Here is a 13,378-nt window from a genome sequence, read left to right on the forward strand (position 1 = left end):
TGCCCTAATCCAGCACTTAATCACAAACAACAAGACCTGGTTTTACTCAGTGGACAAGGTCTGTAAGCCCAGCTCTGACCATCTCAAATTTATTTATGCTCTGAAAGTGAATGCAGAATAATTTTTAATGTCACTGTCTTCTGCAATTGCTGCCCATTCCTCTCAGATGGAAGCAGACAACAGATAAAACTGTTGTGGTGTTTGTTTTCCAGACGTGGGTAATTGGAACTTCAGGACTTCCAAATCAACTGACCCAAGATCCTGCCCTTCCACCAAAAGGACTATCAGCAGTGCAAGATGTAATCCAAATTGTGGAGAGGCTCCAGGGGCAAGGAAGACTCATGGTACGTTTCACAGCTGTTTGAGCAGCCACCATTTGTGAGAGAGCAGTACAGTACTGGTGATCATACTGCAGAATGTGGAATTGCCCAGGGTTTACCTAAAAGTTTCATCAGGTACCAGCACCAGCAGTGTTGAAAGCTGCAGCAGCAGTCCTGGTTGGCAGAAGGTAGCATATCAGCTGCTTGCACATGATCAAGTGCCATTTGGAAAAAGCTTGAACCGCTTTCAGTAAAAATATCATGATTTGGTCTACTCGGGATATGCTTCTAGTCAGAGCAGTCAGAGCAGGCAGCTTTAGCACCTTCTGTGCAGGAGGCAGTAGGGCTGCATGAAACATGGCCTCTGTTGTACAGGAGCGATGTGTTCTCCAGGGTGTGTTAGTGGCAGCTGTTAACTGGATTTTAACATCAGGCAGTGGACAAGGAATTGACCATTACTGAGACTGTGAACTGCACAAGGGTGCTTGCAGAAGTCAGCCCAGATCTGGAGGTTTTCTGGCACCTTGCTAGTCACCTTTTGTTCTATGTCAAAGCGCACTTCATTGAGAGAGAGGTATTGTCTGAAATGTTGCCTTCTCCGGCTGCGTGGCTGCTAAACATGTGGGTCTTGAGACGCTTAATACAGCTGGCATCTTCTGATGCGGCTTCAGCTGAAACAGTCATGGGGGAGGGAAGACAGCCCTGCGTGGAAGCTCTTCCCGCTGGTACCGGGGCTGCAGAGGGGAGCTCCTCGCGGGCCGCTGGCCCTGCCGGCCGGGCCCCACCATCGCGCCGAGCCGTCGGTGCCGGCCCGGGCGGAGGTCGGGCTGGCTCCCCGCCCGCCCTGGGCAATGGCAGCACCTTCTGCGGCCCCGGCCCCGCTCGCGGGCCGCAGGGACCCCGCGGCCGCCGCCCCTCCGGAGCCGGGCGCTGCCTGGGCGGGCGCTCTCGCTAGCGCTGCTTGTGGTCACAGCCAGGCAAGCTCACATCCCATCTGGATCACGCTCGCTCTCTCCCTTCTGCTTTCCTACCATAGAGTTGCGCTGGAAACAGAAGATAGAGGGAGTGTAGGAGCTCGCCATCTCCAAGCGATCTACATTGGGAAAAACATGGAGTCGGCTCCGGCAGCCCCCGATCCAGCAGCCAGTGAGCCGGGCAGCAGCGTCTCCGAGGCGGCCGCCGGCGCCAGGGACACCCCGGTGAACCTGGAGCCTGCCCGGAAAAGCGATGCGCCGGCTCCCGTCCGCAGGCAGAGCTACTCCAGCAGCAGCAGCAGCAGAGGTAGGGAGACTTGGGGAAGGGGGAGGGGGCCGGGGGAGTGGGATCGGGGGGTGGGTGGGAATAGGAAGAGGGGGGTAAGAGAGAAGGGGGAAATGCAGCAATTTAATCCCCTGGTTTATTGCTCGTGCTTGTTGAAGCCGCGCACGCAAACAAGCCGGGCTTCTACCCCCTGCAAAACCTTGCAAACTTTTATAGCTTCTTTTAATTGCTGCAGGAGGAGGGACAAATGCAATGAAAATATTGAGCGGCGTTTGGTGCTTTCCTGTCCCTCTCGTTTATTGCCTGTGGTATCCGGATGGGTACTGTGCCCCTGAAATTACATAATTTTATAAATATATAAAGCAACAGAGGAGTATTGGGATTCAAGGGAACAAACTTTTAAAGCTGCAGTGTCCTTCCTCCCCCCCTTTTTTCTCCCCCTCGTCTGTCTCCTTTTGACAGTTTCTCAACTGGTGTGCTGTGGCTTGTTGTGAATGGGGGATCTGTGATTAAACAGGAGATTTGCGGTTTGCGGGTGACTTATTCACTCTGTTGCGCGCTGTTTTCCCTTAATTCATTTAAGTGTATCTTAAAAATTATTTCATCGCGGAGCGGATGATCTCGTAGCTGCTGTTGTTGAGGGTGCACAACTTCGCAGAGGGTCTCCGTGAGCCCGGGGGTTCTCTTGCCGCTCTCCGCCGGCCCCCGAATAAAACGCTGCGAACACACGAGCCCCCCTTTTCTGCCGCCAGCTGTCAAAGCCCTCCTGCCTCAGGCTGCGCCCCGGAGTCGTGCGGGTCGGCTCTGAAGGTGCTCAGGGCGGGTGAAGTTTGGCGTCAGCCGCGGCAGCGCCCGAGCCGCGCCGGCGGCGGGAGAGCTGCGCGCTGCCGCGCGGAGCGGTGCGGGGCCGTGCGGGGCGGGCTGCTCCCGCCGCGGCCACGGAGCGGGGCCCGGCTTCAAACGCCGCCGGAGTTTGCCGAGACGTGCGAGAGAGAGGGAGGAGGCTGCGGCTTTAATTACTTGTAAATAATTTATGAAGCGTTGCTCCTACAAGAGGGGGAGCGCGCTAGAGAGGCTTCGCTCGGTAAAATCCCTCGGTGATGGGTAAAAATGAATTAAATAACGCTATGTAATAATACACACGGCTGTTGAAAGAAATGACGGGCGGAGAAAAGTACGTGCCCGGCGGGAGCGCAGCCCCCTCGGCGGCCGCCGGCGGGGCTGGGGCAGCGATGCCCGGCCGCCGGCCGTGGCGAGACCGTCTCTGCTCGGACGGAGGGGGTTCGGGTTGTAGGTTGGAATATGGCTGATCATGTGTTGGCTTGTGTTTTACAGTATTTTTCCCCTTTTGGCCACACCCCCCCTTCCCAGGCAGCTTCCCACTCAGGGAATCCGCGTACAGTAAAAGCCATCGAGATGTCACACGCCGAAACATTTAATTAGAGGCGATTTGCGAGCAGGGAGCGCGCCGTTCGGCGGATGCCGAGGCGAGGAGGAGCGGGCTCGGCCGGAGGAGGCCGGGTGGCCACGGGCGTGTGCGCAGGGAGCGTTTGGCTGCGCGGGGTATATTTAGAGCTTGCGAGAGTGGATTTGGAATGCAAGCGCCTTATGTAACGAGGTTAATCAGAAACACTGGAGAAAATTTCCTTAATTTCTCGGGGAGTTTTCTGGATGTTTGCGGAGCCGGCCGTAGTTCGCGGGTGTTACACAACGCCCCCCCCTCCCGGCTCTCCGGCCCAGCGCTCCGGCGGCGCGGGCAGATGGTGCTGCCGGGGTGCGGGGCCGGCGGGAGGGAGCGGGCAGCCGGCTACGCCGCCTTTGGGGAGGGGGCAACTTTGGGATCCCATAAATTATGTAACACTCGGCTGTCGCTTCTGTATGGATGCGAAAAGGGGGGGCGAGGGGGGTGCTGGGAAGCCCGGGCGGCTCCGGCGGTGAGAGTGTTTTCTTGGCGGTCCCGAATCGTTCGGGCTCTGGTACTGCTAACCTGCTGACCCACATGTCCCTCCTCCCCCGGGCCTCGCTGGGGAAGGGGAAGGAGCAGGGGCCAGGCACTCCAGGCACACGCCGCCGCTCGCCCGGGCTCCCAGTGGCCGCACGCAGGCAGGCAGCGCGTTATGTAACAGGCTGAGTGGGAAAGCGAAGGTCAGTGATGGAGGCATCCCCGGCACACAATGGCCAGAGCCCTGCGCGCCGGGGCTGTGCGGGCTGCAGGGCGAAATAAAGCTCGCGGCAGTAATTGGCGTGTGGTTTGGAAGGGCTTGGGGAGGGAGAGGGGAGAAGGAAAAGGAGAGTGGCAGGGATTTGGGGGGGAAAAAAAAAAAAGTGTTTGGGTTTTCTCGGATGATGTAATGGAGTTGGCAGAAAATACAAGTCTGCTCCTAGAGTGCAAACAGTAAGAGAATTGTAGCTGGCATTCTGTGCTAATGTTGCATAAATTAGTGTATTGGAAGTAAATTGACCTATACAATACACACCAGCTGATTGTGCCTTTCTAATACTTAAAACCTGGAGGTACAGAACCACACAGGAAAACATGACAATGACAACAATTTTGACCTCCTTGAAGTCAGGACTTGATGGATGGATTAGGTGTTAGGGGTCCCTGTAGACTTGTAAGTTTGGGGTTTTTAAATTTTTTTTTAAGCTATTGAAATAGCACTTGATTTCTTGCCTTTTTGTTTTTAATAGGGCCCTTTATATCTCATGGCAACAATGTGACCTTAATGTGTGACTAGTAGAGGTGAAATTATTTTTGGAACTGTTACCTTTTAAGCTCATATGTTCAGCTGTGTATTGAGTTCAAAAATTTACTTGTTTGGGTCCCAATTCTGCCATGTGTTGTAAGCAGGCAGCTCTGGACTCCCGTGTGAGCTGTGTAGAGGATAGATACAAATACATAGACATTTAGGTATATGTACACATTTATACACCTCTCTAACTGTCAAAATCCTTATTTTTTGACTCAGCAAACACTGCAAATATTAGTTTCATATCCTTAATTTTCATAGCTGCACACACTGCAAAGCTGCTTTGATATGTCAGGGTTTATAATAACCAGTGTACATAAGGCATGAGGAAAACAAAATTAAAGAGAGGACTGTTGATGGAGAATTGGGGAAAGTGGAATAAATTCTAAAGTGAAGCTTTAGTTATTATAATATTATAACTTCAAAATGCTTTATTGCTTGATATGCAAACCTGTCTGTACCGCCAGATCCTTACATAACTTGGTTTTTATTTTGCAGAGGTTATGCTGGTTTTGTTGCTGCATAGAATACTTGAGAGCGTAAATTCTGAGTTACCAAAAGCACTTTTCAAATGGGGAGTTGTTATGTGATATATTTAATGTATGGGGGCATGCATGCATACTTGCATGCTTCAAAAAATTCCCTGCAGTCTGATATGAAAACTGATTGTTAGGAAATTGTCACCATACTGGAAAAAGCAGGAAATGGATTAAAAGGCCTGGTTTTCCCCCAGAGGGATGTTTTTACTGCTGACAGTAGTTGTTAAAATTTTCTGAAGACCAGTCACTGACCAGCAGGTTGGATTTCAGTCTGAGAGAGTGTGTGTGTGTGTTCTGCAACAAGGGTTTGTGGTTTGCCATGCTTGGTAGAAGGAATGCTTCCCTCACCAGCTCTGGCCCTGGACTGTGGCGTTTAGTGACATTTATTTCACTTTGCAGGCTTTGAGTTCTACCCATGCTGCAATCTCAGGCTTAATATTCTATTAGTTCCCCTAGAAATAGTTGTAATTGAATAAACTCTATTTTAGTAGAGAACTACATTCTCATTAAAAAGCAAAGTACATAAAAAGCTTTTAAATCTGCTAGAAAATGCTTAGTTTGTATGGAACTGAGCTCTTGGTCTCCGAGGTAAGTCAAGAGAGGATGTCTTGCTGGAAAATATTTAAGACAGCTCTTACATCATTGGATGATGCTATATGCAAATACTTATGATGCTTAATATTTAATAATTGAAAACTGCAGCTATGTAGGTACCTGTTCTTCTTTTCTTGCTGATGAAGTTCTGAGTGTATTTGGTGTTTTCCAGAGTCCTTTGGATGTCCTCTGTTTATCCTGATCCTGTCTCTGCTGGTAGATTGTGGCATATTGCTTTTGTGCTTTTTTTTAAATTTGGGTGATGCTCCACAAGTAGGGATGTAACATCATTAATAGTGACAACAATAGGGTTGTGGTGGTCCTTTCTTTGGAAATATTTTTTTTCCTAGATTTTATCCATTTCTGGATTTAGACTATTCTATAGAGCTTAGCCACAATGCAAAATTTTGCAAGTTGTTTTTAGGAGGACTCTTTGAATTTTGTAAATTTGGATGCTTTCTGTAGATTCTTTGGGTTGCCTTTGCCATCACTGGGGACTATTCTGCATGCACCATTGATTTAGTCCTATTCTGGAAGATGATATGTGCTTTGAATCCTTTAAAGTACAGCATTGTTTTAAACGTTTGTAGCATAGGAGCAATAATAGCAGCAGTATGTTGTTCTCCTAGGAACAATGCAGTTCTCTTATTCCAATAAACCGTAACCTATTCTCTTATTTTATTTGCTTGAGAAACATCTCAGGAGCTCATAAACCAGTATGTAAATACTGTTATCATTCAACCAAATGCTGTAATTTTACTAAATAAAGAACATAGTTTGTAAGGGAGATTAACGGGCTGTGTGACAATTTCAGTTTTGGGTACAGCACTGCATCTGAATGGAAGGAGCAATTTCAGTTCTGAGAGGTTTTTTTTTTCTTTTTCCCTTCTGATATTTGTTTTTAAGCCAGAAAAATACATGTTGGGGAAAACCTGAAATGACTCAGTCGATTTTGCTGGATTTAATATGAGAATTATCTCAGTGAAAAGGGGAAAAAACCCACCCTCATTTTAAATTACTGTGATATCTGTATCACTCTTGAAATTAATTTGTGAATAGGTGATCCATTCTTTACTGAAACATTTTTAAGAGCGTGTTTTCAGTGACAGGCACTTGTAGGAACAGATACTGAAAAAATGAAAAAAATAAATTTGAAGTATATCTGAATGCCCTGGAAGTGTGGGTGCTGTGCAGCTTGGGGGTTGCTCACAGGCTCTGTGCTTCTCGCTGCTGCTCGGGGAGCAAAGGGGCTGCAGTGGCAGCTGCAGCTGCTGTCACACAGCTGTTTCTGCAGCAGGCAAAGGGGAGTGCTGGGCCCAGGTAGTTCACAGGAGCTGTCAAAATGCACCAATGCACTCGACTCAGGCCCTTCCATTCCCGTGCTGCAAGGCAGCTGTCACCCTCAGCTGTCTGTCCATCCTGGCCTTTTGGCAAGAGGCCGCCTGGCAGCCCAGGGCCTTTGGGTGGGATGCTGGAGTGGGGAGCAGAGTCTGCTTCTCAAGAGAAGCTGAATTATTTTTCTCTGTCACACGTTTACCTGGACCTGAGTTTGCTGTGGAGGTTCTGCAGTTTTCCATGGCTTTGGCAGAAGAGGAAGTTCTGGTGGGTAAAGTGTTGAAGAAACTTCCTCAATGTGTGGAAGCATCCACACTTCATATGCAGATTTCTGCTGTCTTGTTTTCTTTGACTCTTTTTTCCAGTATTTTGTGTTTCACCTATTGCTGAGGCTGTCTTTGTAGCCCTGATAATCACTTCTGGAAATGTACTGTACAGAGCTGTTGGTTTTATATGTTCTTACAGCTGGCAGACAGGTCACACATCCTTACCTGCACAGATTTTTACAGGTGTGCAGAGGAGGGCCCTGCAGAGCAGAGTCTGAATCCCCTGCTGTCACCAGACCCATGCTGCACATTTGGTGTCAAAAACAGATCCCACTTTGTTTTGGGGGTTCTTAGGGTTTTTTTTGGTCCTGCTGTCCTGATAGGAGGCTCCTTTACAGCTTTGTTGTCTGATGATTAGAAACCTTCTTTTCACTTCTGGGTAACTGTATTCACGATCAGTTAGCTCACTTGCTTCTTTAAAAGTTTTCTATAAAACCTCTGTGGACTGAAAATGAAGAAGAGCCTGGTATTTTATTTTGTGATAGCTGAACTAACAGCGAGCTCTGTTCAATGACTCACAGTTTAGCACTTCAGCATATCTGTTGTAGATGGTCTGTGCTGATAGAAACATGAGAACAGCTTGGGCTGTGTGTCAGGAGGAGTTAATTGTCTAATTTCTTGAATGTAAAGGTTGTGAATTATTCCTCATACCGTTATCTGAAGTCTCATCTAGGTATGTTTCATTCTTGGCAACAACTGAGCTCTTCAGAGACTAAGTGTATTGGGGTGTGTGTTTTCATGAAGAAATTGTGGGGCTTATTTTACAGCAGTTTAATCCTATAGTTTAGCCTCATTGCACTGCTCATTTGGAAGGATCCCCAGGTGTTTTTAACACTATTGGGAACCATTTTGCTTATTACTGAAATCCAGCCACTTCTTGTGTGGAATCTGACAGCTGTTTAATGGTGCTCAGCCATGCTAAGCAGATCAGAACGGAAAGTGAAGAATACCATACCTGATTGAAACACTCAGAGGGATTTTGGATACAGATAATATAATTATCTGCATTGGAATTGGGTCAAACAGCTCTATTCCTGTAGAAAATTACTAGATATTTTCAGTGGCAATGTATGGTCAAGAAATTGGTTTGAAATACCTTCCTGAAAATGATACCCCCAGCAGTGAGATAATTGAAGATCCTGCTGCTTACCCTATTGTGATCACCAGTTGCAGAATGATCAATGTTTTCAGGTATTTCTGGATGTATTAATTGTTTGGTTCCATGCTGGTATGTGAAATAATATATATAAACCAGGGGGGACGCCTGGGATGTTGCAGGTCTTGCTTTGTAAAGCAAATTTCTTTTCTGGTGAATTCCTTAAATAGTGAGTTGCTGTCTGTGAAATGTGCTTGTAGTCACAGAGGTTTTAAAAATGGTTTTAGGGGATCTCTTGACGCTAAGCCAGTAGGGAATGGAGGAGGTGGGTGTCAAGCCTTGTCTTGTGAGGATATTGGTGACTGTGGGGAAAATACAGCTCTTTTCCAGTTGTCTTCAATTTCACTTCCCATGTAATCTGGCAGAACAGAGTATAAACAGAAGATCTGCAAAGGAACAGAAGTCAAAATTCCTGATCAACTGAATGTACACAAATGTCCTAGTAATAATGACCAACTGCAGAGTCTTTCATTTGTAATTTAATCTAATAATTTCCATGCACTTCTGAAGGAACACACTATGAAGCTGGCAACCTCAGAGAAATTGCTGCGCTGTTACAAACAGCGTTTGAGCTGGCATTATAACAGCATGATAGATTGTGAGATGGAGAACAAAGTTAGTGTGGAAACTGAGCTGAGAGAAATTGCCAGCAGAATGTGAGAAAGCAGAGTTGGATTATGATAACCTCCCTTGCAGAATCAAATTAAACCATTATAAAGGCTTTGTTGATTTTTAGTTTGTAGTTGTATTATGTATTTACTTCACATGGGTGCAGGAGATTAATGAGGCAGGTGTAGTGATCATGGGGTGAAAAACTGGTGCTGCTGTTCTTTTTAAATGTTTCATTTCGTACAGACTGTGGGGTATTTACAGCATTAATTAACAATATGTCTGTCTGCTTTAGTTCTGCAACTGCTGAAATGTATTGAAAGTATTTAATATGCAGGGGTGATGGAAATTATAACTCCTAGAAGGAGGTTGGACAGAGAATCCCATCTCCCTTTTTTTTTTCTAATTTATTTTAAATTTATTTTATTACACTTATAAATATATTTTAAAATGGCATGCTTGTCCAAAGAGGTGGTTTGTGTGAAGAATGGGAAATATATGGCCTGGAACTCTGCAGCTAGGTTTGACAATATGGCTGAAAGAAGACAGAAGGAAAAACAAAAATCAAACTCCAGAAACAGACCATGCAGCAAAATGCTGTTGATGTGCCTTCAATAGCTTTGCCAGCTCCTGACCTGTGAGAGAGGAATTTTTTCCATAGTTATGTAGAAGTACATACCATGCACTTCTGAAATAAATATATATGCAAAACTGTAGACACCATTGGGAAATTTTAAATTATGTATTAGTGGAGCTTGGCCTGACTGTTTTGGCGCTGAAGCAAGGTCTGTTAGATACAGTCAAGGATAAAACCAAGGCCAAGACTTGTGAAATACTGATTATGGGGCTTATTTTATTCCTTTTATTTATTAAAGTAGGATTTCCCATCAGAGTTTCTCTTCAAATGTAGAAGTAAGAAAGAATGCCTTTTTATGAGCTAATAGATGACTTTGCCAAAGTCTGTACCAAATGTAAATCAGAGGCCTCTCCTGCATTACATCTTTTAACTAAGGGCAGAAAGGTAAGGTTTAAACTATTTCTTTGTAAGAAGTCTTGAAATTTGATAAGACAGGCTAAAGTACAGCTTTTGCTAATACTTTACTTGAAGTAAGAAACCTGTCAGCATAAAGCATCTCCTAAATCCTTTGTATATTAAAAAATAAAATAAAACTTAACCAATCTCAAAGGAAACTAGGGCATATCAGAAACCTCTCTCTGAGTCTTGCTTCATTTGTGTAATCTTCAAGAGGAGTTTTGTTAGTCATTTGCGTTGTCATTATAGAAGTTAGGAAAGGGTCCTTTACTGCTGGGGTTGTTGGAGAGGCCTTTTAAAAACTCTAATGAAGTATACTCTGAACTGTTGACATCTTGTGTGGAGTCAGAGTGCTTCTAGATAACACATGGAAGTCAGTTAGAGCACAAAAGCAACTCTTTCCAGGACTGGTGCTTGGAGGAATAATGGACAAAGCAATGTACAGTGGTGGTGTACTTTCAGTCCCTTGGCAGTCCTGCCAATCCATCAACAGCCAGGCAGGCCTTACACTTGGAGAGTCTTTAAAAAACCAAACCACTACATTGTTTCTAGAGATTTCATTTCCACTCAGCACTCTTAATGTTGTAATTTTCTGCTGGAATCAGGTGTATTTTTAAGAATGATCTGATTTTCATGATTGTGAATCTGGCAGAGATCAGATTAGGTCAGTCCTATGTTGGCAGCACGAAAGCTGCCCTTGACTATTAGAGGTGTTCTGCTCTCCTGGCAGAAGTCTGGATTCTGTGACAGTTGATGTGTGTGCTTAATACTGAGCATCCTGGATGGTTCTGTTGATGTCAGTGATAGTACTTCAGTGTAGGGTAAAGCCAGGGGATGATTAATTCAGCTAAAAGATGAATTAACTGTAGTTTTCACGGTAGGTAGGGCTGGGTGAGCACTTGTAATTATTTTGGCAGATACACTGTTACCCTGCTATAATTTTGCTTTCAGGATCATACTGTGGCTTCATTGCTGGAGAAGAATTTCTATTCCTACTTCAGAACAGCTGTTAGGAGATTGAGCAAGAATTTCCTCAGGTACAGAACCTGAGCTGCACTTGTCTGTTGCTGTATATGGAGTGTGTTTGCTGAGTTTACTAAAGGTTTTAATTTGTAGCCACTGACATCTTAGCTCTGTTCTTAAAACAATCAAAAACTCTTTTTTGTTTTGTGATGGAAAAAAATGAAGGGAATGGTGAACTGATTGTAGGGATTTTGCTTCAGAGAATTTAATAAGCTGACTGTTCAGGTGGCCTGCCTTATTGGCATTTCTCTCTCGATATTGGCTGCCTCTAACATGGTTTGATCATAACAGAATTATTTTTCTGTTTTGTTTTGGTTTTTTTTTTTTTCCCCCCTGAGTAAATCACACTATACCACTTGGCCTCCTTTTAGAGTTTCACAGTTCTAGTTCATGAAAACTTACAGTTAATTTTTTGTATAATAATACCCCACTGAAATTTCCAGGGCAGGTCAGCAGTATCCCAGAGGTGCTTTAGTGTGACATGCAGTGTAGAATCCAAGGCTGTGCGAAAGGACAGGGGAAGATTTTTTGTTTTGTTTTTGAAACGGAAGCAAAATCCTTCCAAAATTCTAGCCAGTCAGTAACTTTCCCCAGCAGCACTCAAGGCAGTCTGTCACTAAAATCTTTGGTTTCAATTCTCTGAAGAAACACTCCCCCATACAACATTCACCTTAGAGAGGATAAGGACAAAAGCTTGTGGATGAAGGCAGGATTAGCAGAGCAGCTAGGTTTACAGATAACCAGGAGCTTCCATTTAACAAGCTGTGTCTGGCCTCAGTGTTGGGTTTCCAGCGTTCCCAAGTCCACCTTCCTGTTGTTTCCAGCCCACTTTAGAGACTGCAGGAATGGCTTGTCACAGATCTCTGCAATTGGCAAGTCTCCTCAGAATTTCTTCCACGTATCCTTTGTTTTCTTTGCCACAGCAGAGGTTCAAAGCAGAATGTCTTTAGGGATTTGAGAGCAAATGATCACAAGTGGTGAGGTGGGGACTCATGCCAATATACTGAAAATATTTTGTTGCATTGCTTTTCTCTGCACACAGCAGAACGCACACTGGAAGCAAACTTGGCTCTGGAAAGGCAGCAATAGAAAATGTAAAAACAAACCCAGAAAGGAAGTAAATGAAGCCAAAGGGGGAGCAGGGTAGTTTTGGGTAATGAACAGTAAAAGAAAGATGTGGAACTTAAGGAAGAAGTGTAATGAAAGGGCACAAAAGAAAGATGACTGATTTGGAAAATGGCCTGGAAAAAAACCCCCAAACATTTGCAAAAGGACCGGAGTAGTGGGGGAAGCTACAGTGTCTGCTGAGGGGAGGGGAATTTACTGCTTTATTTCCTCTGTACAATTAATATATTCTTATTCTGTGATCTTGTCTTTGCTGTGGAATGTAATAAAATGTGTTTTAGTGCATGGTGTGGTCTCAGACAGTTGCCTCAGATTTGCTTCAGCACCCTATTGTTTCCAATGAGCTCTGACTAAATTCTTTTGCCACAGATGTTGTGCTAATGTGTTATATGAATTATTTGTCTTATCTCGGTCCTGTGAAATTAGAAGCCCTTTCCCACAGAGTGTTAAGCAGATTAAAATGAAAGCCTGTTTTTATGGTCCAGCAGCAGTGCAAATATTTGGAAAAAAAATAGAGGAAAGAAAAAGAGTTGTGAACTAACTGTGGGGTGCTGTGAGGACTCTATGAGGCAAACACATCTTGTCACCTAAATGGTGAGATGGTAAGTCCCAAGCTTCTCTCGAAAAGGCTTCTACTGTTTTCCCTGGTGCCTTTATTTGGGGGAAAGAGCTTGGGATTGGTAGTTTCTACTTAGGTACCTGTTGTTGTTGTTGTCATTTGGCATTAATTTGTGAGGCATTTCTGCAGAAGTTCCTCTTCAAACCCTTGTCAGTGACTTGAGGGCTGCATTTACTTTGAGGTAGGCAGTCCTGGGACAGAATTTGGGCTCTTTGGAAAAGAATTAAACACAATATTAGATGCTACTACCAACTGTTTTTTGGTTTTAAGAGAAATTACTTTAAAAAGTAGTGAAGTGAAGGTACACATGAAATTCAGGATGCATGTTACTCTCTGACTTGAATTCCTGTCTTGTGTCCTTTCTCCCTTAGGAGCAGAATATATTTTAGTTACAGCAGTAATTTTATTTATACTGACTTACTTAAATCTTAGTGTCATAACATTCCAAGATATTTTGGAACTGCTCTCCTACCTATGTGGTATTTGTTACAAAAAAGTCTAAAGCTATGATGAATTTATTGTGGACATGATGTGCCTAAGACTGTGTTTGGGCAATAACTTAGTTAAAGCATCAGATGTTATTGTAATATATTTGAGGGGACACTGTAATGTGTGAGAGGGGACAGAGTAAAGGTGGGATGTCAGAGTGAGCATTTTATGGATTCTGGACTCTGTTCCCATTTCATTCC

General features: G+C 44.7%; 1 protein-coding gene across 2 annotated transcripts in view; it reads left to right on the forward strand.

Annotated features, from left to right (window-relative positions):
- The first annotated feature begins 1,338 nt into the window (after positions 1-1,338).
- Positions 1,339-13,378, forward strand: part of RORA (RAR related orphan receptor A) — a 354,043-nt gene continuing 342,003 nt past the window's right edge. For both annotated transcript variants that reach the window (XM_041418519.1, XM_041418521.1), the window contains exon 1: positions 1,339-1,601. In XM_041418519.1, coding sequence (XP_041274453.1) covers positions 1,430-1,601 — 172 coding nt within the window. In that variant the 5' untranslated portion in view covers positions 1,339-1,429. The remainder of the gene's footprint in view (positions 1,602-13,378) is intronic.

This window comes from Onychostruthus taczanowskii, unplaced genomic scaffold, assembly GCF_017590055.1.
Source record: "Onychostruthus taczanowskii isolate IOZ18803 unplaced genomic scaffold, ASM1759005v1 scaffold6, whole genome shotgun sequence".
Taxonomy (NCBI): domain Eukaryota; kingdom Metazoa; phylum Chordata; class Aves; order Passeriformes; family Passeridae; genus Onychostruthus; species Onychostruthus taczanowskii.